Source organism: Manacus vitellinus, unplaced genomic scaffold (genome assembly GCF_001715985.3).
Source record: "Manacus vitellinus isolate BGI_N305 unplaced genomic scaffold, ASM171598v3 scaffold_22_pilon, whole genome shotgun sequence".
Classification (NCBI taxonomy): domain Eukaryota; kingdom Metazoa; phylum Chordata; class Aves; order Passeriformes; family Pipridae; genus Manacus; species Manacus vitellinus.
Genome location: NW_021939632.1, coordinates 4,054,383 through 4,079,877, shown reverse-complemented (window position 1 = coordinate 4,079,877; position 25,495 = coordinate 4,054,383). Strand labels below are relative to the sequence as shown.

General features: G+C 39.5%; 1 protein-coding gene across 4 annotated transcripts; it reads left to right on the top strand.

Annotated features, from left to right (window-relative positions):
* Positions 1-4,226: 4,226 nt before the first annotated feature.
* SEC22A (SEC22 homolog A, vesicle trafficking protein) lies at positions 4,227-23,605 on the top strand. 4 transcript variants are annotated; one of them, XM_018072662.2, is made up of 9 exons: positions 4,627-4,731; positions 7,664-7,895; positions 8,280-8,358; positions 9,344-9,547; positions 11,259-11,422; positions 12,644-12,838; positions 17,498-17,616; positions 20,711-20,776; positions 22,473-23,605. In XM_018072662.2, exons 4-9 carry the CDS (start codon positions 9,366-9,368, stop codon positions 22,671-22,673), a joined length of 927 nt encoding a protein of 308 aa, XP_017928151.1. In that variant the 5' UTR covers positions 4,627-4,731; positions 7,664-7,895; positions 8,280-8,358; positions 9,344-9,365; the 3' UTR covers positions 22,674-23,605. The 4 variants fall into 4 exon arrangements, with proteins under 4 accessions (XP_017928150.1, XP_017928151.1, XP_017928148.1 ...); XM_018072661.2 differs by lacking the exons at positions 4,627-4,731; positions 8,280-8,358 and adding an exon at positions 4,227-4,265; XM_018072659.2 differs by lacking the exon at positions 8,280-8,358.
* Positions 23,606-25,495: the final 1,890 nt, after the last annotated feature.

The following is a 25,495-nucleotide window of genomic DNA, read 5'->3' as shown; positions in this document are numbered from 1 at the left end:
GGCTTTGGGACACGATCATCAGAAAAGCTCACTTGTGTTATTTCCATAAGCCCATAATGCTTATGGCCCTGTAAATAAAAATGCATTAAATACACATTGCTTTTCAAACTAATTGAGATGCAGTGTGAAGATTACTTTTTAGAAATAGGATGTTCTTTATGCAGGAGATCATGCTGGGCCCTGCTGCAACAAGAGCTGCTGGGATAACACTGTATTTTGTTCTAACATCTGCATTTATTACCAGTGAGATACTTTCTCTGACATTATGAGGTGGCTTCAGACTTGTAAAGCCCCTGAGAATTAAATACTACTGTTCCATGAAAGAAACTGCTGCCCAGCACAGGCCCCTATGACTGAATCAGTGGAGGAGGCTTTTGAAAGAGAAGCAAGAAAATAAACTCCATATTCTGCTGATGACTTTTATGACCTTACTCACACTTCTGCTGATGCTGTGTTAGCAAGAACAGTTCATTCCAGTGAATATAATCTTAGCTCATGTGATTATGGACACAGATTTCTCTAAAACCTCTAAAATGGGATGCAATTTTTTAGAGTGCAGAATTGTTAGAAAGTCACGGGCTTTTAGGCAGTGCCATGATTTCAGGAGCCTGATTCAGAGTGTAAAGGACTCATGATGAAGCTGGGGTGCCCTCAACATGAGTTCACTGATTCAACATACCTGTTTTTTTGTGGGAATTGGCATTTCTATCCAAGAAACAGGAAGCGCACTAATGGATTATTAGTCTGTTTTTTAGCTAAAGCCCCAGTTTGAATAATACCTCCAGCTTCAAGCATCAAATTTTAAGAAAGCTATAAGAAAAAAAAGGTTCAGAAAAAGGAGCAATAGAAGTAGAAAGATGTCTAGTAAACAGAAGGGGAGGTTTACGGTTTTGGTTTGGGTTTTTTTTTGTATATGAAAGGGCTTGGGTTTAATTAGTCTAAATTGGGCTTTTATTTTCCCTTCTAAAAACAGGTTACAAAGTGGATCAGCACTCTGATACATTCCAAAGTTTAATTTGCTGATAAAACCCCTGAAGTCCAATTTCTGACCTTCTGTGTGTCCTTTCAGAAATTTTACTTCTGTGTTGCTCCTCTGACTCCATCACTGATGAGCACAACTACTGCCAGCTCCTCAGGCTGGATATTTTTCCTTGGGGAAACCTGATTTAAAAGTCATGTTTAAATCCAGTGGACAGGGCCTAAGGGTTTGTCTTCCCTACCTTTAGTCATCTAAACCCAAGGTGTATACATGTGGCTGGACATGTCTGTCCCCTGCAGTGACAGAGGAGAAATAGCAACAAAGAGCTTCTTCGCAGAGGGCAATTTCCAGATCACTGAACTTTGGTGAGATAAGTCCCGTCCTAACTCTTCTCTGAGCATTCACTGTTGGGTTTTGCCTTCAGCTGGCTGATGACACACTAAGCAACTGCCTGGCTTCATTATTTTGCTGTGCTCATGGAGATGCACCTCGCTGTCACCTCTGAGGCGTTTGGCACCATGGGGACTCCTTTGTCACCAGTCCTTCCCATCCAGCTCTCTCTTCAGCCTCTGACACTCTCCATACCCTGCCTTGTACTCACATTCATTTCCTCGGCTCTTCTCCTTCTGTAACACTTACATTGCTCTCCTTTGTTTTCTCTTTGCACTGACTGTATTTGCTTCTTATCTCAGTTTTAACTCTGGCTGCAGCTTTCACTAATGCATTCACTGCACGGTGCCCCTCTGACAATGTTTTACTGCTTCCATGTCTTAGGGGAGTGAATGGGACAAGGAAAAAAAGCAATTTAAAGTGTAACTGGCTTGTTAGACATGCAAATTCTTGAACAAGAGGTATAATTTAAGTTCACCGTGAAAGCTAGGAGCGTTGGAGCTGTAACCCCACTTCTGACTCTGCCACTACCTCCCTCGGTGACCTTGTGTGATTTATTTAGCCTCTTGGGGCCAGGTTCACCTGAAAATAAAGAATAATGTGTTTCCTTCCCCTAGGAATATATAAGTCTGAACTAATAGATGTATATACAATTCTTGAAGTCCTGTTTATTTAAATGCAAAATGCTTATCTTTTTTTCCTTAAAACATTTACAAAAGGTCGAGAGAATTTTAGGGTTGAAAGATAAACAGTTCAGAAGAACTAGAAAAATTAAAATTACACACGTATGCACTTATCACAAACCTTTAGACAGCCTCTAATTAAGTAATCACTAGTTCTCTGCATTATAGTAGATGTTATCATAAGCTGTTAAATTGTGTAGCAGCTTGTAATACTGTGCACTCTGTTTATACAGGATAAGGACTCTGTGGAAATTATTCAGATTAATGTATCATCTTCTGAAATGTGTGCTTCAATTGTGCCTAGTCGGTCAGGATTGAGATGTTCCCATGCTCTGCTCTACAGAAGCCTGACATGGGAGCACAGTTTCTTCCTGACAGGCCAAGATACAAACTTGGAGATGCCAAGCTGTATATTCAGACACACAAATCCTCCGTCCCTTGCTTTAGCAAGACTCGTTCGAGGTGCACATCCTTGGCAGTTCTTCCCAGCAACCAGCCTTCAGTGCAAGAAGGAAGCTCAGAAAAGGGTCTTCTCCCATGGTCTCCAGGACATTCCTTGAGCTTTTATGTTCAGAGAAAAACTACCTTACCAAGCACCTGCAGGTGACCTCTCCTGCACCTGTCTTCCTCTCCCACATCTCCATGACCCCCTGCCTCAACATTACCTTGTCTCAATTCTCCTCTAAAAAAAATTTTTGTCTTTTTGCTAGTCTTCCCTCCCGCTCTGATACTCAGCTCCAGAGCCACAGTTAACCTTGTACCCCTTGCTGCAGCCTTGTTTGACACAGAGAGCTTGAGATCTCAGCTTGGCTGAGCTTTGCTTGGAGCATGGAGGAGAAAGCCTGGAGGCTGAAAGGGTGAAACAAATCTCCAGCAATAGCAATTAAGACCTGGTAAGATCTAAGAGATCATTTTACCATACCGGAATCGCTGGCATTCACATACACTATCTCAGGGATTGGGGAGTCAGGTGATGCCCCACTGGTATCCGGGGTTACCACAGGTGTCCACTTAAAATGGCTTATGCTGCCTGGAGAAGGCAGAGTTGAGGTTGGAGTGTGTTAATGAGTTTCAGTGCCATCTTCCTGACCAGCCTGCTCCTGAGTGGAGCTCAGCAGAGCCTGAAAACCCACAGTGTAAGGTGTATTACCTCTACCCCAACACTCTGCAATGCTGCAAGCACTTGGATAGTGAAATAGTAACAGATGGAAGGAGAAATTAAAAGGCGTTAGCAAGGAAATAAGCTGCTTTCATTTGAGATTTGAGCCAACAGACTAAAACTGTGTGATTTGGTAGGAAAACAGAGAAGTCAAAGAGCGGCCCAGGGAAAAAATTATCCTTGTATCAGTAATGAAAGTAGTTTAAAATAGGAACCTAACTTTAGGATTAGTAATGAGATTTGCAAACTTTCGCTTTTGTATTATCATTTGTTGTTGAAACATGCCCAGTTGACTTGTCTGGAAATGAGAGAAATTAGTGTAGCAGCTGGTCTTGTCTCAGTGCACTTTTCCTACCACATCCCCATCACACACGCTCCGGCGTCCCTGTCAGAGAATGCCACGCACACCTCTGGTCATTCACACAGTGCCAGGCGTATGCCAAGGGCTGTGCGAGTCCATCAAACCTGGTGGAAACCTGCCAGCCGCAGTCTTCATAAGTTATTATCGGGGAGGGGAGGAGGCTCAGGGGTGACCTTGTCGCTCTCCACAAGTACCCGAGAGGAGGCTGCACCCAGGTGCGTGTTGGCTTCTTCTCACGGATAACCAGCGACAGGATAAGAAGACTTGAACTGCCCCAGGGGAGGTTTAGATTGGACGTGAGGAGGAATTTCTCCACAGAAAGGGGTGATTAGACATTGGAATGGCCTGCCCGGGGAGGTGTCGGGAGTCTCTGTCCCTGGAAGTGTTTAAGGCAAAACTGGGCGTGTCATTTGGTGCTTGGTGGTGTTCAGTCACAGGCTGGAGTCGACGATCTCAAAAGGCCTTTTCCAACCTTACGATCCTGCGATAAACGAAGCAGCCCCCCTCGCCGCATGGCCTCACGGCGGCCCGCCCGCAGAGCCCCCTCACAGGCGCGGTCCCGCCCCTCCCCGCCCCTGGACCGCCCGCCATGGCGGGCGCCCCGGCGGGTCGCTGTGCCGGCCGGCGGGGCGCGCGCCGGGACGTGTCCGTTCCCACAATGCCCGGCGGAGGCGGCCGCGCCGCCGTGCCCAGGTACGCGCTCGGCGCCCCTCGCGCGCGTGAGGGGCGGGGGCGGCACCGCGGGACACGGGGCGGCACTGCCCCACGGCCCGCCGCGGCCGGCTTCAACGCCGCCGCCTCCCCTCCCGCCTGCCCGCCCTAGCCCGCCGCTGCCCGGCCCCAGCCCAGCTGTGCCGCAGCCTCAGGGCAGCTGAGCCGTCGCGCACTCAGCCGCGGGGGATCGCGGCGCCGCTGTCACGGAGGGGTTGGTGGTGGCGGCGGCAGGGCCGGGCGCAGGAGGAGCCGGGGGCCGTTCGGCTGGCTCTTCGCGGGCGCCGCTGGGCAATCGAGAGCCGGGGCGGCTGGGGGCCGCGCTCCGGGCTCGCAGGCAGGTTGTGTTAAAAGTTTCGCGGTGCGGACCCGTGTGAGGCACCGACCGCTGAGTCAGTGCGTCTGCGGCGGCGGCAAAGGGTGCGAATGGTCGTGTCGGAGCTGCCACGTAAGTAGGTGGTAGGTGAGAGGATGAGGCTCTCAAACTTTAGGATGCGGCTTGTTCCGTTCCCTTAGTTTGTCAGGATTGTTTGGACATCCGGAAGAATTTATTCACAGAAAGGGTGATTAGACATTGGCCATAGCGCCCAGGGAGGTGGCGGAGTCACCGTCCCTGGAAGTGTTTGAGGAAAGACTGGACGTGGCGCTTAGTTTTAGTTGACACGGTGGTGTTGGGTCATAGGTTGGACTCGATGATCTTTTCCAAAATAATTGACTCTGTGATCGTGGTTCTGCTTCTGAGGTCTCTTTCTCCTCTGCTTTATGGGAAGGATTATGTGGGTTAGTAGTTTAGGATTATTTCCTTGTCTGAATGTACCTGACAATGTCAAAGTGGCTTTATTTGTTGTGTTCTGTAGGGCTTTACTTTGTTACGCGGATTTCTGAAGTGTGCTGTAGGGTGGAAGAATTAAGGCTCCTGCCTGCATAATGCAGCTGTCACAACCCTCAGAACTGGGGGAAAAGATTGTCTGACACTATTACATACACTTGAAGCAAGCACAGAAGCTGTATCTTCACTCTGTGTCAAGCAGGAGTGCAGCTTGCACCCACTTCCCAGTTTTATGTTTTATGGAAGGCTGTCATGAGAGGCAGACATCCTGTCAAGAAATGCCATGATTAAGTTGGTACTGAAGGCTGGCAGGTGCAGGAGGGTAGGCTTCCTGTTACACTAGATGTGTTTACAATTTTTGGGAAGCTAGACTTCTTAAAAAATGGGAGTATCCTGAGCAAACCATAGTCACAGGCCACTTTCAAGCCCCTCTAAAAAATATTGTGAGATATTGGCAGATAGGTCTAAAATAATTACTGTCAGATCACAAACAGGATGACCAATTTGTTACAAAAGACTAGAACATATGCCACTTTCTAGGACTTTTCCAAATGTTGCCTTAGGATTGAGTACGATCATAACACAGAAATAAACAAGATATAATTGAGTATGTCTTGAAAAAAAAAAGTACAGTGAAACAGGCTCTGGTTTCCATCATCTGAGGTTTCCTGTGCATGGGAGAAAATGAAACCAGACATGTGCTAATTCCTATCTGTGAACTCAGTGAATGCTGACGTGTGTGAGGAATTGGACAGCTCTTGGGAAGGTGGAGGCTATGGAGGAAGGAGGAATGGCCATTCAGCTGACTTTTACCTGTCTATGGCCAGCTTTCTCCATGTTCCTCTTTTCCATGAGTTCTTCCAGTCCTTGTTTGCAGGGAGGGCTGTGAGGGAGTGTAAGGGGAAATCAATAAAGATGAGGCAGAATTGGATGCTAACTAGGGGAAACATAAGAACAGTGCAAGCATGGAGTGGTGCTTCCATGGTGTACTCTTGCTGTTGGTGATCGTTTTGGGGTCAGAATCATGCTGAACAAAGGACAGTGGTTTGGTTTTAATAACCCTGGCAGTTTTTCTGTGGATTTTTCCAGTTGCCTCTTGAATCCATATGACATTGTAGCATTGACGACAGCTTGTGACAAGGTTGGTGACGTTTTGTGAAGAACACCCCATGGTACCTGTGAGCCAAACACCTGCTGGTTGGATTTGGTAGTCTTCAGTTCTGTCGTGGAATGAGACAGTGAACCTGATCCCTGTTCATTTCCCTGCACCTGTAAGAGGTTTATAGACCATTTGTAGTGGAAATGCAGTCTTCTGTCATCTTCAGGTGGTTGAGGCATACAGAATTTTTGAACGAAAACGTATGAAATTTGTAATAATTTGGTGAATTACTTCATGCAGTTTTGAATAATGTTTAAAAAAGACATTTAAAGGCAGTTCCGAAAGCACTACCGTATCCTTAATGTTCATTCTTCAATCTCTGCCTATGTAAGTCTATATCAAATTTACCACACGACTCCTACTGTAAAGCTGTGCTGTTTTGAGAGCTGGGTAAAGCAGCTCTTTCATTGTGAAGATTTAGTAAACTTTTTTCTTATGTTAACACATTTTCAAGTAAGGCTGAATGTTCTGTTACAGTATGTGTATTATACATCTCTTGACATATGTGTGATCTTGCAACCAAAGTGATTTTCTTTTATTGGCATCATTTTTTAGCTAGTTTTCTGATTTTGCTGTTAGGAAGCTGAGGAAAAAGTACATATTTTCACAGGGTGGGTTTTTAAGATGATGGTAACAAAACCTGGCTGACTGGTGTTCTGAAGATCGTTCATCTAAACACAATTTTTACCTTATGTGATTTTGTAGTATATAAGAGAATATATTAAGGTTTCAGTGGAGGCTTATCTCCTGTTAGAGAGCCTAATTTCTCTAAATGTAAATAGGAGTCTTCAAGACAGTTTTGTTCTAGATTTATGCAAATATTTATTTACATACAGAATAGACATAAAAATTGAAATAATACCTCTCAAGATGTCTTTATCCTTTGTCCGTTGTCTGTGCATACATGTTGTGGTTAGTGGTATTTATGTTCTTTGTCCTTAGGAGTTATAGGAGCAAAACAACTATGGTGAGATGGAATATTGAAAATCTTAAGGCTTTGGAAATACAGCTGTGGTTGTGTTGTGTTGTGTTATGTTCCCAAAGTGTCCTGATCAGAGGATATTATAGAATAATTAAACATAGAGTATGAGGTGAGTGGTGGGATCAGAGTCAAAGGTTGTGTTACCCTGAGTTACTTGTGTACTGTGCAGACAATGTTTTCCCATTTTAAATGGCTGAAGCGATGGGACTTCCTGAGCTTCACTTAAAGAACGCAGAAACATTTTAATATCTCTATTATTCTAGTTTTCTTTTTCTTTGAGTACGTTGCGAGTAACTTCCCTTGGGTATGTTCAGGCATTTCCAATAAGTGTGTCCTCACAAAAAGCTGAAGAATGTTGTTAGCTGGTAAATGCATTTATTAACTTTTTCTTTTTGTTCTTATCTCATCAGATAGCTCAACATGAACTTTAACCGTCGAGATCATTTCAAAAGTGAACAGAACGGTATTTTTTCTTCTGAGAGCTGGCTACAGGATTCAGAGTTTCTCCTGCAGTGCAGTCATATTCACTACCTTTTCCTGAAACAGGACATGGAGCTTTGTTTCTTTCTTCACGTTAGGTGCTAACAAAGTTATTTGTTTCATCAGAGGAAATGCAGATCCATGAAATTACATTTTGTGCAAGTAAGTTAATGAGGGGGTATTTAAACTTGGCTATCACATTGTTGTTCTTTTGTGTATATTGATATAGCTCCCAGAAGTCCCTGTTAGGATTGAGTTCCAAGTGGTAGAGATGGTTATTGTCAGAGAACCATTACAGTTTAAAGCTCCTCTGCAATTTTGTCATGCTCTTGAGCTGCTGCCTTGCTTATATGGGGAGCAGCATAGCTAAGAAAATGGGTCTGTGTGCATTCCATGTGAATTGTCCTTCTGGGAGTATGTGCATGAACTCAAGAGATAGTGAAAAGTTTCTAGAACTGCGAGTTTAGCTTCTTGCCTGCTTTATACCCAGCAGGCTGATCTAGAGCAAGTCCTGAAGTTGTAGTTGTTTTTTGTTTTTGTGTCCAGATGATCAAAGAACTTGGTACAGGAGGGAATTCTCTTGTGAAGTGCTGAAATAACAAGTGCACCTGATAAAAACCCAGAGGTATTCAGCAGACAACAGACAACAGCGGCTTCCACTGCTTTTATGACTTCGGGGAAAGTCTGATATGCTGTTCAAGTAAAATAAGAGGGTATTAATTTGGATTCAGCTAATGTGATGCATCTCAAAGGAGGTTGAAGTTGATGAAGCTGATGAAGCTGAATTTCTTAAACTGAAAATGACAACACATTTTCAGTGCTTTCATTATTATATGCCTCTTTCTCTCTGAAGAGTAAATAACCTTGAAAAACCTGAATATTGTTGATTTTTCATTAAGTGTCCTACTTAACCTTTGGGTAGTGGGAAATAGAGATGGTGAGAGTTCAGGGAAAAAATAGCTGTTTCCTCTCTTTTATGAAGAGGGAGTGTTATTTGGGGAAAATTTGGATTCCTGACTTTTGAGAATACAGTCCTTCAGTCACTGAGGCTTGTAAAGCACCCTTAACGTCATAGTTTGAAAGGTGCTGTAAACATGTCAGTATTGCACACAAAAGCATATTTCAGCTGTATTCAGAAATCTGTTTCCTTTTGCAGTTTGTGACTGTATGGATCTTGGGTACCATCATCTGAGGGAGGCAAAAATATTTTTTCATAGTCTCTGAAGTGATAGGTGCAGTACATGGTAGGAGTCTGCAGAGCAGTGTTAAGAGCTGAGGAAGTGTTTGCTTTTGGCTTCATATAAATTCTAGCAGTTCGCCCACTTGTGTACTGATACTTAGCAGATAAATAATCCTTCCTTTAATGCTTGTCATGCTGAACTTTCCAATGTTTTGATTTAATATAAGGTTTGAAGAACTGCTTTGTGGTTCATGTAGACTAATAGGTCCTGTTCAGTTAGGACTCTAAGTTGTAGTTGAAAATCCTCACTATGTCCTGTTTGAAGCCTGAACCCAGTACACAGCTTGAGAATTCTGATTAATCACAGTTGACTCCATTGTTTCTGCTTTTACCTTAATTCTGATTGCTCCTGATCTGTGTTTTGTTGTAGGTTGTCGTTAACTCTGTTGGCAATGTCTATGATCTTGTCTGCCTCTGTGGTCCGTGTGAGGGATGGGCTCCCACTGTCTGCATCCACTGATTATGAGCAGAGCACGGGAATGCAAGAATGTAGAAAATATTTTAAAATGCTCGCAAAGAAACTTTCTCAGCTTCCTGATAGGTGTACTCTGAAAACTGGACAGTATAACATAAAGTAAGGCTTCTCTTTTATGTATTTGCAACATCCTGTGTTGTGTCTGTCAGTTAAAAAATTAACAGTTCACCTTGGAAATGCTTAATCAAATTAAGATTAATTATTGGCAGTATTAATGTATCAGAAATTTAAAATTGATAAATTTAAATTTGAGAAACCTACTCAAATGTTGGTGGAAGTTCTTTTGCAAAGTCATGTAGTGATAGGACAAGGGAGAGTGGCTTTAAACTGAAAGAGGGCAGGTTTGGATTAGATATTAGGGGGAATTTCTTTATTGCAAGGATGGTAAGGTGTGGCACAGGTTGCCCTGAGAAGCTGTGGATGCTCCATCCCTAGAAGTGTTCAAGGCCAGGCTGGATGGGGCTTTAAGCAACATGGTCTAGTGGAGGTTGGAACTGAATCTTTAGGATCCCTTCCAAACAAACCATTCTATGAGTCTAGTTTGAAAAAGACAGTATTTTTATAAGTATTGAAGTCCTTTACCTAGTATAAATATTTCTTTTAATTTCAAGGTTGATTCTTGCATGAAAATGACCAGACTTTTTGTGGTCCTGCTACTTCAACTAGTACTCCTTTCTTTTCTTTTTTCAGTCTATGACTTTTAAAAGCTGCCAAATACTTTCATAACCAGTAGTTCCATAATATCTCGTTAGGATGTTTACATTAGACCCTTTTGTTGTACCTTCAGGCTTTCTGTTGGATTCAGAGAAACATGTGCTGAAAACCAAGCATAACTCAATAATTATTTCACAGTGTGAAACTTGGATTATGGTGAAATAATTCTTTGAATCTGTTGTTTACTCAGAATTTTGCTTTGTATGTGATCCTTCTCCTTAGTGTTGGTAACAAAGTGCACCTGTGTGTAGTTGGTAGTTCACTTGCACTTTAGCTGAGCTAAATTCTGATTCTGATTAGATCTACTACTTTTAATCAAGTGAGTAATTTCATCCTAAGACCTAGTAACCATGTGAAAGTTACAGTGGTGGAAAGTATACCACATGAGTGATCCTAGAAGGTGCTCATGCCTCTCCTTCTCCCACTGGGATATGTGAGTTTCCAGCTTTTCTTGGGATTAGGCCCAGGATGGACTAAATTGTTCCAGTCAATTTTTTTTTTTAAAGACCTCAGCTGTAGTTGGCTTGTGAACTGATTAGCTTAAAAGAAACTTCTAAGAATGAGATATAAGGCTTAGTCAGGATAGTTTTTATTGTTTCTGTCTTTGATTACTTGTAATAGTGTAAGTTATATGTCAAGACCTAGAAGAAATTTGAATGTGTCATGAAAACCTGAGCTCTAATGAATTGCCTAAATGCAGCAGGGAATATGTATATTGAAAACCGAGATGGGTGAAAAGCTATTACAAGACAAACTTGCTGTGTTTCTGTATCCCAAAAGCTTTGTTGTTTTCTGTTTCATGGATGTGTGTATATATGTATGCACACACATATATGTGTAATACAGCTTCTCATATGATTGTACAATGTGGTGTCAAAGTAAAACATAACCTAAAAGTAAATTGTTTTTCTTCCAGAGTAGTGTTGGAGTTTTCAGTTATTCAAACATTAGTTATTCAAACATTCAGTTATTTCAAACATTAATTCCTTTGCTACCCCAGATAAAGTTTTGTTTTTCTGATTTTTCTGTAGAATATGAGATCAGACTAGAAAAGCAGCTAATTCACTGGATTTGAAATATGTTTTCTCAATTCTAGCTTTATAAGTTCCCTGGGAGTAAGCTATATGATGTTGTGCACTGAAAATTATCCCAGTGTCCTGGCTTTCTGCTTCCTGGATGAGCTTCAGAAAGAGTTCATCACTACCTACAATATGATGAAGACAAATACTGCAATCAGACCATACTGTTTTATAGAGTTTGGTAAGGATCTGACTTTTTTTTCCCCTTTATTCTCACACTGAGACAAATGAGTATTTAAATAGATGTGCAACTTAATGCACATAAAACAAAAATGTCCAAGGCAGTTTATAGCTGTATTTTAGGCAGATTTAGAATCTGAATTAACTCCTGTTAGAAGCAACGAAGAAATGCTTCTATATTTAAAAAAGCATTAAATTAGGCTTACTAGAGTTTTATCGAAACTTCTTTGTAATCTTTCTGTTCATTCCAGTAAGTTTTGATTTGAGCCTTGTGTGACCAACTCTGGAGTTTATCTTCTCCTAGTTAATAATACTAGGAGTTGTTTGACTTCATACCTGTTGAAATACTTAACCTATGAAGTCATGGAGCTTACTCTTAGCTGTGCTGTAACTTTTGTTCAGTACATGAAAGGGAGACATTTTTATTTATCTTACGATGTAGTGAAGCATTTAATCTTCTGTCATGAAAACTCCAAATGCAGCTCATCTCATATATACCAGATAACAGTTGTTACAAATTCCATTAATTTATATTGCTTTAATGCTATATATTAGGCAGTTATTTTAGATATTTTTATAAAACACATTAGAGCAAAAAGAACAGCAGTTTGAGAAATACAGGGGCAGATATTCTGGTTGGTTAATTCCTGTCTATAATTCAGTCAGTCAGTTATTAACAATTTCTGTATAACATTATTGTCTTCTTGTGAAAATTTCTATGACCACTTTTTTTCCCCCCAACACCTTTGTTCTACTAGTTGTTAAGTTAGAATTTAAGTCTGTTACAGCTTAAATATATATTTATTTCCTTCTGAATATTTTACAAGCACGTTTCATACTCAAGTACATTCACACTTGAATGCAGGAGTTAATTTTTTCATAAGGATATTTACTAAACTAACAGAAAAGCTGGAATAAATGCAGTAAACCCATTGTATTAGAAATGCATTCAGTCTCATGCAGTGAAAAGTCATTAGTTTATTCATAGTTACTAAGTAATTAGATTTCTAGAGCTTAGATTTTTTTTAACTGCAGAATTAAATATCCCTTGATGTATTAGGCACAAAACAGAAATAGTGTTAAAAATTCAAGATAAATGCAAATATTTCAAAGAATATGTTTCAATTTGTGAAGTGTGTAGTACATAGAGCTGCATGATCTTGAATTATTTAACTAACAAAAGTCCATAAAAATATACCTTTTTATTTTAAATTTTACACAGATAATTTCATTCAGAGGACCAAACAGAGATACAACAACACACGTTCTTTGTCAACAAAGATGAATCTTGCTGACATGCAGACAGAGATCAAACTGAGACCACCCTACCAAATTTCTGTGTCAGAACTTGGCTCAGCGAATGGCTTTGCACATATATCTGTGGGGGAGTATAAGGGTACTGGTAAGATATCTGCAGGTAAGTTCCAGACTTCTGGTTTTGTATCCTTAAATGAGACAGAGTAGTAGAATTCATTTTTGGTTTTTTTGGTTTTTTTTTTTTGTTTTTTTCTTTAAAAAAAAAGCTTTTTCATGGCTCTGAAGCATAAAGCTGCCATGACCTTATGTGCATTTTAGCTTAGATGTCTGTTTTGTCCCCTGCTCAAAGTGCACATCTTCCCAAGGCACTCAGAGGGAGAAATGGATCTGTTCAATGGACTGCTATATTGAAGGGAAAAAAATACTGCAAATGAAGATGGGCACTTAACAAGAAGATGATCTTTCTTTTTCTGACCTTTCAAGATTTGTGAAAATTTTTATTATTTCTTCCCAGTAAGACTTAGTGATTACATAAGCTGAGAGCACAGTGTCAGGAGTTAGAGCAGCTGGAGGGAGGAGCATCACTTTAGGAAGCATCTGCCATGGTGAAAATCCAAAGAGCTGTGCTGGCTAAAAGATGCATTTGCTAAAATGAGTGCCTTGTGTGCAGTGTTAAGAATTGCAATTTTGTATAAAATTGACACATTCATTTAAGTAGTCGTTAATTTTTTAAAACTTTAATTTGCTTCATGTTGGAGGTAAATATGGAATTGTGTGGTTGACCTGGGTTAAAGGTTTGTGCTGTTAAGAGAGTTTGAGGCCCACCTTCATATGTTTCTCAGCAGGACAGAAACTTAAATACTTGCCAAATCCTTGCACTAATATGTGAACTCCACATGTGAAGCTGACATCATCTGATTTCAGTCTTCCAAGTTTAGTGAAGCAAAATCATAAATAGAATGGAAGTGTTGATTTTAATTAGTTAATATCTTTCCCTTTTTTTTCCCCCCCAAGTCCATCTGTCTGTAAGTTATCCTGGGCAGGCATATTCTGCCTGACGTTTTACAGGGTCAGGCTGCAATCATAAATCCTAGGATTGCAATCATAAATCTAAATACTTCCTACAGTTTTGTAATAAAAGAGATTAGCTTAATTTTGTGCAGTTTATATATATATATATATATGTGTTAATAGGATCTCTTGGCCAGTGCATTATCCTTATTACGTACTTACTCGTAAGGATTACTCTAGAAGATTGAACACCGCTTTCTACTGAAGTGAAACCCAAACAAAATCACTGGGGCACTCTGGGGCCCCGATTCTGAGAATTCCAGGTGCTATGAGACAGTGTAGAAATAGTTTACAATCTTTGTATTTGCAATTTAACAGTATTAGAGTTAGATTCTGGAAAAGGAATAAAGAAAAAGTGCAAAGATGTTTGAAGTGTATAAAAGAGTGAAATCTTCTAAGCAGTACTGTGCAGACCTTTAATCATCTCCTACTTACACGTGTGGGTTGTTTTTAAAGGTATAATGCCGTGATACCATCCTTCTACCACTTACTGTTGTTTACTTTTACTGTTCTGGTGTAATCCTGCCCTGTGGATTATGGTGGCAGAAGTGGCAACTGGTTGTCCAGATTCGAACTTCCTGCAATTGGGAGAAGAAAAAGCAATAAGCATGAGAGAACTTGACCTATGTCAGAATTGGATGTTTTTTTAGAAGTTGTACATGTAGTGGGAGATGAGTTTTTTATCGCTTTTTTGAGTGAAAGTGCTGGAAGATCATATGGGCCTAAGTTAAAATGCATAGGGACCATTTCCCTTTTTACTATAAAGGAAGATTCAACAGTAATTGGCAGATGACCTTCTAATTTTTTTCACCTACCTCTCCCAAACTTCTTACAGAAGCAGTTCTGTTGTCCTCTCTTCTTTCCATATTGATTTTCTTCTGTTTCTCTTTGAGTTACTTTAAACTTTCTTCTTCCTGTGAATTCCACAGATCTCTGTTCAGTTTTCCACTTCCTTCCTTGAGTTACTGTAGAAACTCACCATCAAAGAGCTGTACCTTATGAGAAGTTTGCACTTTGCTCCTTCTTCAGCTCCTCACATTTTAGATGGCATTGAATAACAGTGTCTGTTTTAGCGAGTCTGCTAATAGTTTTGTAATCCTTTACATTCATCACTTCCCTCCACCATTGAAAAGAACTTTCTCTGGATGTTTGCTGCCCACTCAGTTGGCTAGACTTCAAAGTTTCTCCTTTGCTCTAAGGACAAATTCTCACAAAAAGATATGGTTTGCCTAGTGTAATTTCCTGAATATGCTGTCCTGTTAAAAAGTAGGACTTGCTATAAGTGCATCAAGTATGTTAAATCAGGCTGGAGAGCGTGCAGAGGTGGGGAGCTGGGTGCAGGCTAACCTTGTTTTGTTACGCAGCAGGGCAGAGTTGGATGCATTAATTTTGGCCATGCTGGGGAAGCGCTGACTGTTACTTGGACTGTAATTGCTCCCGTAGCCACAGTGTAGTGCCCAGGCCTCCTGTGTTGGGAAAGTAATTGAAAATAGGAGCACTTTTCCTTAAGAGAAAGTTGCGCTGTGTAGTGAGAAATAGGGGTAATTATGGATGTGTGAAGCATAAAGTGCTTAGATTATAGATGGAATTTTGCTTCAGAGGTGAATGTAGGTGTTGGCAGGCATTAGAAATAGGGTGACAGCATGCTGATGTGTGATGTTTTAGGTTAGGATAAATTTATTATTTGAGCTTTATTTCAATGAAGGAACAGTTGTCAAATTGAAATTATTTTTTGCCTGATTGTATGCTCCAAGTTTTGGGGGTTTTTGACATTTTAGTTTTAAATAAACATCCTTACAAGTAGTGCAGTTTCTCATATTGTGTCAATTTTCTGAATTTTTATTTAAATGTCAGCATTAAATTCAAAATTTGTGCTTTATTTCAGTTGAGGATTTTTGATATGGTACTTATCATATTTCTAAGATTGATTGATGTACCAGCTAAAATTCAGCTGGCCTTTACCCTGCATTCTCTGACGTCCCTTTTTCATTCTTTTGGTTTTGCCTTCATCTTTTAGTGTATAAATGACTCTTGTTGCTTAGATTGTAGCACTAAAGTCCGTTAAGCCCTGGAGAGTTAATTGACATCGGTAGTGGTATGCAATGTCCTTCAAGTTTTTGGATTTGCTTTTGTATTTTAATAAGAGAGAAAAATTAGTACTATATGATCCCTCACAGACCATCTTGATTTAGTTGATGAGACTCTTCTTTCCCCCTATGGTTCTCAAAGAGGTGTTTTAAATGCTGTTTTAACACACAATGATTTTAAGTTACGCAGGACAAGGGGAAAATGAGGTTGTCTGGAGAACTGTGAGTGGAGAGCAGTGAACTAATTTTATCCATCAGTTAGTGAAATGGAATTAGTTTTGGCTAAAAACAGTCACATACACCCTCAGTTTCTTGCCACTCTCTAGATGAGATGGTTTAAAAAAGCCAAAACAAAACAACCAGTTAGGAGTCATTGAAAAAGAGTGGTTTGGTATGCAAATAGCATATCTAACCCTAACTGAGTGATTGCTGGGAGTAATGTGCCCTACAGTTAGAAGAGCAATGAGCTCTCAAAGTTAAACATGGGTTATGCTTTTGTTTAAAAAAAAACCCAGCTGATTACACTATTAAATTCAGCACAAATGAATTAACTGAACTCGTCCTGTGTTTTATTTTTGTGTTATCATACACTCATAATTAGACAGCCCTGCCTGCTTATCAGTGTGAAATAGCTTTTGTTGTTTTTTTCTTTAGGTTCTGTAACTTCAAAAACTGTTTGAAAAACCTTTTTCCTGAGTCTGTGCAATGCAAACAACTGGGATTGACACCCCTCTCTCTATTAATGTTACAGTTCATTAACCTCATTGTTCACATCTTTACACTTGGTTGATTTGAACAGAATGATTTGAGTACGGCTCAGTAGTCACATTGTTTTCCCAGTGTCACCCAGACTGTTAAGAGTTTTGCATTGTTTTTTTCACATTTGCTTTCTGTTATTAATTATGAAAAAGGGAAAGGGACAGTAATGAGGAACATACACAACTGTTACATACTTGTGACCTTAGATAAGCCTGAAGGAGTGGTTGTGTTTGGAAAGAAGGGCTGTTTAATTTTAATGTGGTTTATAAGAGACTTCTAAGCACTATCTGGAAGGTCTGTATAAGGTCGTGATATAGATACTGGTTTAGTTTCAGAGCTGTCTTTTTATGTCTTTGGTAGCACTTGGTTGGCTGTATTTTTTAAGGAGGGGGACTGTGATAGCTTTGCCTCAAAGTGTTCTGTTCAGCAAACAAGCTAAATCAGTCTCATTATCTCACTAATGTATTTGTGTTAAAGAATGTTAAAGAGTGCAGGCTGCGAGAGAAGCTCTTAAGTACGTGACTTATTAGCTGGTTACTAATTGTGGACGGATTTCACTAGCAAGTGCATCTTTTACTGTTGGTTTCCTGGCGTGTTTGAGCAGCTGTCAGTACCATACTGGATAAATGGAATGCATTGAAATAAAGACTAAATATAGCACAACAATTATATATGTGAACTGAAGGAAAGTTTACTTTTTGTTAAACCTTGTGCCGAAATATTTAAAATGTTTCTTCTTCTTTTTGGAAAAAAAAATGACATTTTGTGGTTTGCATTGAGCTAGATCTCTTTTGTGGATCTCTTGAGCTAGAAGCCACAGAAAAATGAGATCACTCTTTTACTGTATTTCTAAAGGCATTGCTTTGACCTTCGTTATCTTTTTTTGATCTTCTGTTTTGCAGCTCCTCATCAGCGCCTGGAACCTGTGACTCTGCCAGGGATTGTCTCATTCGTGCTTAGTCTGTTATGTGGAGCTTTGAATTTAATTCGTGGCTTTCATGCCATTGAAAGCCTTCTCCAGGTATTGTACATTTTGTGAGTTTAAAAGTTATGCACCACAGCAATCATAATTATCACCTTAGAAGATGCTATGTGAACTGAGTCTCGCCAGTTTTATTGTCAGAAATACTGTTTGTGAGGTCAGGCCTCTGTTCATGAAACCTGTATTGTCTGTGACCAGAGCATCCTTTCTGAGTGTGATGCCTCATTCATTGAGGCTGTGAGTTTCGACAGCAGTAGAAAGTGGGTGGCCAACTTCTTCCCTGGTACCTTGGTAGCAGTGAGTATGTGAACATAATGTTCTGTTTTCTAAATTTATGCCAGGGTATGAGGCGTTTAATTTCTATAGATGCTATTTAAAAGCATTTCAGTGAAATGATGAACAGCTTTGAAAATCTGGCCAGTTTTTCTTTTTTTTAAAGTCCACAGAGCATGCATCTTTAAACAGGTTTTGTAAAAATTTTTTTGTAAACTTTTGTTTTGTTTTGTTTGTATTTAACACACCTTCTTAGTGGTAGGATGCTTATTTCTCTTTGTATGCTGAAAGGATCAATGTCAGGGAAAACTTTCAAGTGATTTCTTCTAAACTCCCCTCACCTCCTTAAACAACAACATCCCCCTCACCAAACAACCTCCCCTAAAAACATTTTTTTCTGTAAACTCTCTGACCTTCCCTGTAGCCTTTTAGTTTCTTTCTATTCCATTCCTTCTGCTGTTTGTATTCTCACTGCTACAATGTCACTAAGAGTGGGTTACGATTTTAGGCAATTCAGGTGAAATATGCTGGTAGTGCTTGCAGGCATGCACACGAAGTTCATGTGTGTTACCACAACAAAAAGGACTTCCTTGCCATTTAATGGATCTCTTGTGGTGGTAGACATGGAAACTAAAAAGCCTGTGGAATTTTTCTGAAAGAAAATGGTAATCTTCTAGCTTGGCTAATAGATAATCCTTTTATTCAAACATATACCTTTATAGACTTTATAGAATCATAGAGTCATTTAGCCTGGAAAAGAGCCGAGTCCAGCCATTAACCCAGCACTGCCAAGTTCACCACTAAACCATGTCCCAGAGTGCCACATCTACACAACTTTTAAATTCCTCCAGGAGTGGTGATTCAACCACTTCCCTGGGCAGCCTGTTCCAGTGCTTGACAGCCCTTTCAGTGAAGAAGGTTTTCAAATATCTAACCCTCCCCTGGTGCAACTTGAGGCCATTTCCTCTCATCCTGTCCCTTGTTACCTGAGAGAAGAGACTGACACTCACCTTGCTACAGCCTCGGGTCAGGTAGTTGCAGAGAGTGATAAGTTCTCTCCTGAGCCTCCTTTTCTCCCAGCTAAAAACCTCCCAGTTTCATCAGCTGCCCCTCGTAAGTCTTGGTCTCTAAGCCTTTCACCAGCCAATATTTTCTGATAATTAATGGATTTTTTTAGGGAAGTAAGGTAAAGAAGATGACCTGTATTCCACTTGTCTTATATAGCTGTTGGTCTGTGTAAAGATTTAATAAGCAGTAAGGTTTGAGGTCTCAGCATTTCCTGAAGACTAATGGATAGATGAATAAGGTTAAAGAAAATGTTCCATGCTAGATCCTTCTTTTTGAGTTGTTTTTGGTTTGTTTTCTTAAAGAAAGACCAAGAATGAAATAGTGAACAAATATCTCTACTAATTAGATTTTTTTGTGTTATGTACAATTCTCTCAGTTTATAAATAGGAATGAATTCAAAGTATGCTGTAGTACAAATAGCACTGAACAGATTTTTACCACTTACTGTGATGTTTCTAAACTTATTTTGTTACTTTCCACGGCTGATTTTTTTTTAAAGGAATGCCAATGTTAGATTAACCTATGTAAGTGATGCCAGGGCAGCCAGTTAATTTTATTCTATATGCTATTGCATCTGGAGGGAATAGATGGCAGTACAGATGGAAGATAATTTTCATTTCTGACAAATGAGGCACACTAAAAATCCATTAAAATTTCTCTTAATTTACTTTATGATGAAGAAAGCCACAGAGTTTAGGGAGAAATAATCCAAAGCATGATTAATTGAATGTGTTCTGAAAAGTCATTCAAAATCATCTCTCTGAATTACTGTTTCATTTATAATCAGTGTTTTTGTTTGGGTGTTAGTGAAACTGCTGCCATCTGTAGCTGTACCCCAGCAAAATACACAAGTGACACCGAGGCAAAGACTGACACATGGCGTAAAGTTACTGCATTTTGTAGGTGATTTTTATGTGCAGATATACAAAGTTTTTCCTGGTCAGCACTGGAGATGGAAATGCTCCACACTGAACATAGGCTGAGCAGACACAAGTTGTACTTGTGAATGGACCACCTTCTTCTCAAAATGATATTCACTCTCAGGGAAGAACATTTGCATGGGTACCCTTTGTTTTCCTGGGAAAGTTTTTGATTGTTGCAGATGTTTGTTGGAAATGCAGTTGGAATAGTCACTGAGCATGTAAATTTATTCTGCTCAGCTCTATAGAAACTATAACAACCCTTTTGAATAAGTTAGAAGGATTCGTTTGGTTTTTTAAACGGGTAGTAGAAAGATCTGTCACTTCGAGTAAATTTTTCCATCTTTTCCTTGAAGAAAACTTAATTTTCCAATAGTCTCTCCGATAAATTCCTGTGCTGCCGTTTGCTGTCACTGCCGTGAGCTGCCCGCGTTATTCTCTGTGTAGAGTTTTACCCCACCCTAGTGGCCGCTTTGGGTTTTTTGCCTTTTACCTCGTTTCCATTTTGGGAGGCTGGAGGAAGGCACAATTCTACAAAGTTGATATCAAAGCTAGTTACCAGTGTTTAGACTTGAATTTTCAAAGGCATCTGGAGAAGGTAAGTATCCAGTTTTAGACCTGGACTTCATTTAAGGCTTTTGAGTCTGCTGTGAGTCAATGTTTTGGTCAGACTCCAGATCATGGTGTTTTTTTCCCAGACATAAAAGCAAGCACTGATTTGTCTTAACTCCTGGTTTTGTGTAGGGTAGGAATTATTATAAATCAATGTGTGAACCTATTTTAACATACAATAATTAATAACTTTCATACTACAAATATCAGGTATTTAACTGAAACATTGTAAAATATGGCTTTTTGTTTTATTCCTACAGAATGAAGGTGAAGATTTCAGCTATGTTATTGCATTTTTTCTTGGAACGGCAGCCTGTTTGTACCAGGTGTGTTTTTCTGTTTGCATAATTCACTAGAGTTTAGAAACATTACCCAGTCATGCATAAATTGTCATCATGTTTTCTTAAATGTCAGGGATCCTTGAATAGGGCAATTATAAAAAATAATGTCTGCTGTATTTTATTTCATTAATCATAAATTATCATACGGTAGATTGATACAAAATTGCTTCTGTTTGCTGGTATTTTTCTCCAATTAGATAATTAAGGCATTTACTTTTGACTTTGGAGCTTACAATTCAACTCTAAAGTCAGGAGCAGTGGGGGTTATATTATTCCTTGCAGTAGCGGTTTCATAGTTCAAGTAAACTTAACCATCTGAAAAATACCTTACTGCTTTTTCCCTTTGGGAAGATTAGAAGTAAATACAGCAATACCAAGGCACTACACCCCAGGATTTTCCTCACTTTGTACATTAATATGCATTGCCTTCCTTTTCAAAGCTTTTCACCACTTTTCACTATATTTTCCTTTTCCTGTCTGATACTTCCCCTTGCTTTTTGTTTCTGTAGGTTTTCCATTTCTGCATCTGAATTTGACTTTCCTGTAATTTATATCAAGGCATTCTGGTGCCTGTTGGCATCTGTCATTCAGTGACACTGCTATTACATTAACCTATGTCTATAATGTCTGTCATGCTCAGTTGCTGTTACTATGATTATTTTGACTTTTATTCTCTTGTGGACTATGCAATTTCTACTTGTTTGTGTGTGTCAATGTTTAGTACAGTGTCAGGCAGCCAAATAAAATAGTGTCTCAGGATTTTCCTTTTATATCAGCCTCTATATCAGTCAACCTTTTGTCCAGGTTACCTGTCATCTCCATTCTCTACAACTCGTCTCTACCAAAATGTCACGGTACAACTTGTGTTCCTCACCACTTGTTGACTTTCTATCAACATCTGCCTTAAATAATTCAGATTGGTCTTAATTTTACATTAGGTAAAGTCCCATATTTACATGGGACTTACATGGAATACGATGTTTTAGGCTCACTCATGTGAGATGAAACCTGAGGCAAGAGACTTGAACAGATTTCTAGCTGCAGTAGGAGGAAGGCAGAGCAGGGAACTGAGGGCAGTCTTGACACTGTGTCACACCACAGCGTGCAGAAACGGACCCTTAAAATGTGGTAGGATTGTGTTTCTCTCCAAATGTGATCCATGTTGCAGCAGCTGAAGCAGGGCAGGGGGTGTTTGTGGACCTCTGCATCTACCAGTTAATCCTTGGCATTACCCCTGGCACAGCACTGGGAGGTGTCTGGGGGATTGCCTTGTGCTGAGCATTCATTCCCAGCTACAGGGGCCTGGTATTTTCCCTGTCTTTCCCACTGCTTTGCCTGAAGAAGACTGAAGTGGCTCTTATTCCTTTTCCACTGCTGGGGTGGAACTGAGAGTGTATTTTGACCAGATTGCCAGAAACATCCACTTTGTTTTGTCATTGTAGGCTGTAATCCATTATTATGGGAGAATTGTTCACAGAAAGGGTTTAATGGGAGCAAAATGTAACCTTGTATTGATGTCAGGTACTTTTCACCCTTCCATGACTGCTGAATTGACTGTTCTTACATGTTTGATTTAGGTTTTCCTTCTTTTTGTCAGTAATTTCTCAGTGACCACTTAGTGTTTCTACAGTGGAAGTTACTTGCCATGAGGTAATCTGATTTCTTTTTTATTTCCTGACAGTGTTACCTGTTTGTATACTACACGGGCTGGAGGAATGCCAAATCCTTCCTGACCTTTGGGCTGATTTGCCTGTGTAACATGTATCTGTACGAACTGCGCAACCTGTGGCAGCTCTTCTTTCATGTGACTGTGGGAGCATTTTCTACCTTACAAATCCGACTGCGACAACCACAGGGAAAGTCCCCTGATTACAATGTCTGACAAGTCCTGGAACATTTAGAGGAAGTCTTGTTCCAGTAGTTTTTCACTCTCAGGAATGTAAAACTGTTCTCCAAAAGAAGAAACTGTTTGGATGGTTTTTTTGTTTGTTTTTTTTTTTTTTTAAATAAATCAGTGTAAGATGCCTGTGGACATTTTTCACTTGATGGTTGAACTTTTTTTTAATTATTTTTTTATTTTCTTGAAAAGGGCACAAAAGAGTATGGGACTAGAGGAGGAAAGTGGAGCATATCGTGGAGTGAAATGTATGTAGGGACACCAATTTTGAGGAATTTGACTGGTGGCATAAAAAAACTTCATTTAAAAGAGTGTTAATGGAGGAATGTGTAGAGTATGTGTTCTGCATATCATGCAAGCTTTTCACTTCCAAAATCAGTTTTGCCTTTGTGAGGCAGTAGGGAATAGGCTAAATAAGTAATAATAATAATGCTATTGCATATTAGCAAACTAGATGTGGAATATGTAAGATACCAGATTTTGGAATGTTTTGTTTCATGTTGACATATATATGAATGTTTTCTTAATTAAAATGTAACCTGGAAACTCAGTTTCTGGGGATCAGCTTCACCCATGACTCTCTGTCTAGTGCTGTAAGTTCTTTAATGTTTTTTCATTTATCATTTTCTTTTAATTATCATTTGAAAGTGATCTATGTAGACAGAGTTCCTTTTTAGTAATTATTCAAAAAGTTCTGCCACTTAACCCAGGATTTTTGTGCACTTGTGTTTGGACTCTGGAAGGGTTGAAAGAAAACTGATTGGTGAGTAAATTGAGTGACTTGTACTTGCTGGACTATTGTTCTTTTTATATGTTTTTCATTACTTTCAGATATGGATAAATAATTAGCTCAAACCTGAGATAAAAACTGGTGACAGGAAAATAATAAATCAGTCTGTTTAGCTTAAACAAGAAAAGACCAAGGATTGTGTTTATTCTTTTGGCTTTATGGATTAGATGTTTTTGTGCTGGGATAAAACTTCCTTGATCTAGACTTGTGTTTCAGAGAACTGTTTTACGCTTCTGAAGTTGGTGAATCAACTAGCAAACCCCAAAGACTTAAAAACAAAAAAGCAGCCATATAGGACCACCAACAGTTACACTGGGGTTTTATTTTACAATTGTATGACAGTTATTTATGATGTTTAATAATGTACAAATAAATAGTTGTAGATTTTTATATACAGGTTGCAATCAAGCTTTAATGGCAGGGAGGTTGCCATGCTGGACGTGGGAATTGGCAGAGTTTTGCTATGCTATGAAATGTTGGTCCAGGCAAATTTTCTTCAGCATTTCTTTTAGTGTCAGATGATACAACCAAGCAGAAAAGAACTAGATATTTTCTTTTCAAGTAATTGTTATTAGTCAAGAAAATTGTGCATAACTCAACCGAGAATTAGGGAATGAAATTGTAGTCGAAGTGAGCAGGTATGTCTCAGGCTGATGTGTGAGTTGAAGCCCTTGAAGACACCTTGGTGGCCAGGTTCCAAGGTTGGTGCTGGGGGTGAGGTGCTTTGCAGTTAATTCTCTTCCCTCCCCACTTTGAGACACAGAAGAGGAACATGTTCAGGAACATGGTCTGCTTTTGTTTTGGGAATTCAGAAATAGGGGAAATGATAAAGAGGAGGACTGGATTGAAGCATACAAGAATTGTAGGAAGTGTTTACACCACAAGTATTTTAAAAATCCACAAGAGCAGCGAGCAGCAAACAGCCTTTGTTCAGCACAGAGAAGTTTGCCTGTATTATTAGCATTTGCTGCACCTTTCTGAATTCCAGACACCAGAAAAGGTGAAGAGCAGTCCTTTACCATTTAAAATCAGTGAATGGAAGATAGAGCTATTCATGTTTTAAGCATAAAAACAGGTTTTATTTTGCTCACAGAGTCTAGCAGGGTCCTTATACCTATTTTTTCACCTCTATTGATAAGCAGGGAGGCAGTTATGAATACCTGAAGTACTGCTTAGTTTTTAACTTGGGCTGTTGTTCACATAAATTTTTTGTTGCATCATTGCTTCAGTTTGTATGTTGGCAGAGAATCTTGTTTTCTCTGAGGCACCTTTCCTTCCTGCTATTCCTAAAGATACATTTTTAAGGGATGAAAACTTCCTTTGTCATAGCATCTGGAGCCATTATTCCATTCCAGTTATTATGGTGGTGTTAAGTTAATTGCTGATTAGCAGGTACGGTGAACAAATTCAACTGTCAGTGTAATGGAAGACAGTTGGGGTTTTGTTTGCTTGTTTTTATGGCACTGATAAAAATTTCATTTCACAATGAAAAGTTAATGAGCATGACTGTTCTTCATTACCTGATATTACTAAGTGCTAAAAACATAGCTTTTTAGCATGTTTTAGTTTGACTGCAATATTAGAACTTGCTGACATTTTGTGTGAGATGAGAACCAAGATACAGCAGACCAAGTTGGAGGTGAAAATTTGCTGAAAATTCCCAGGATTTCCCATTTGATTTTACAAACTCAGCATTCAGAGAAATAGTAGAAGCTTCCCTGCTCATTTTACCAGATACCTGAGTTACTAGACTTAGGAAGATGAAATTGTGAAAGATGACAACTCTCTTGAACAACATGCTTTATTTTAGTTTGAATTGAAGGAGGCTGTTGGTAGTCACTCAGTTTTTCTGTGAGATTTAGTAGAAGCAGAGCCCATTTCTTGCTGTATTTATAAAGGAAATGCTTCTCTTTGAGGGTGGAATGGGTTCATCCAACACCCACAATAACATATTTTTCTTTGAATAAGGTGTCAGTGTTTATATTTACTTTCAGGAAGGAATGACCAAAAGACTGAC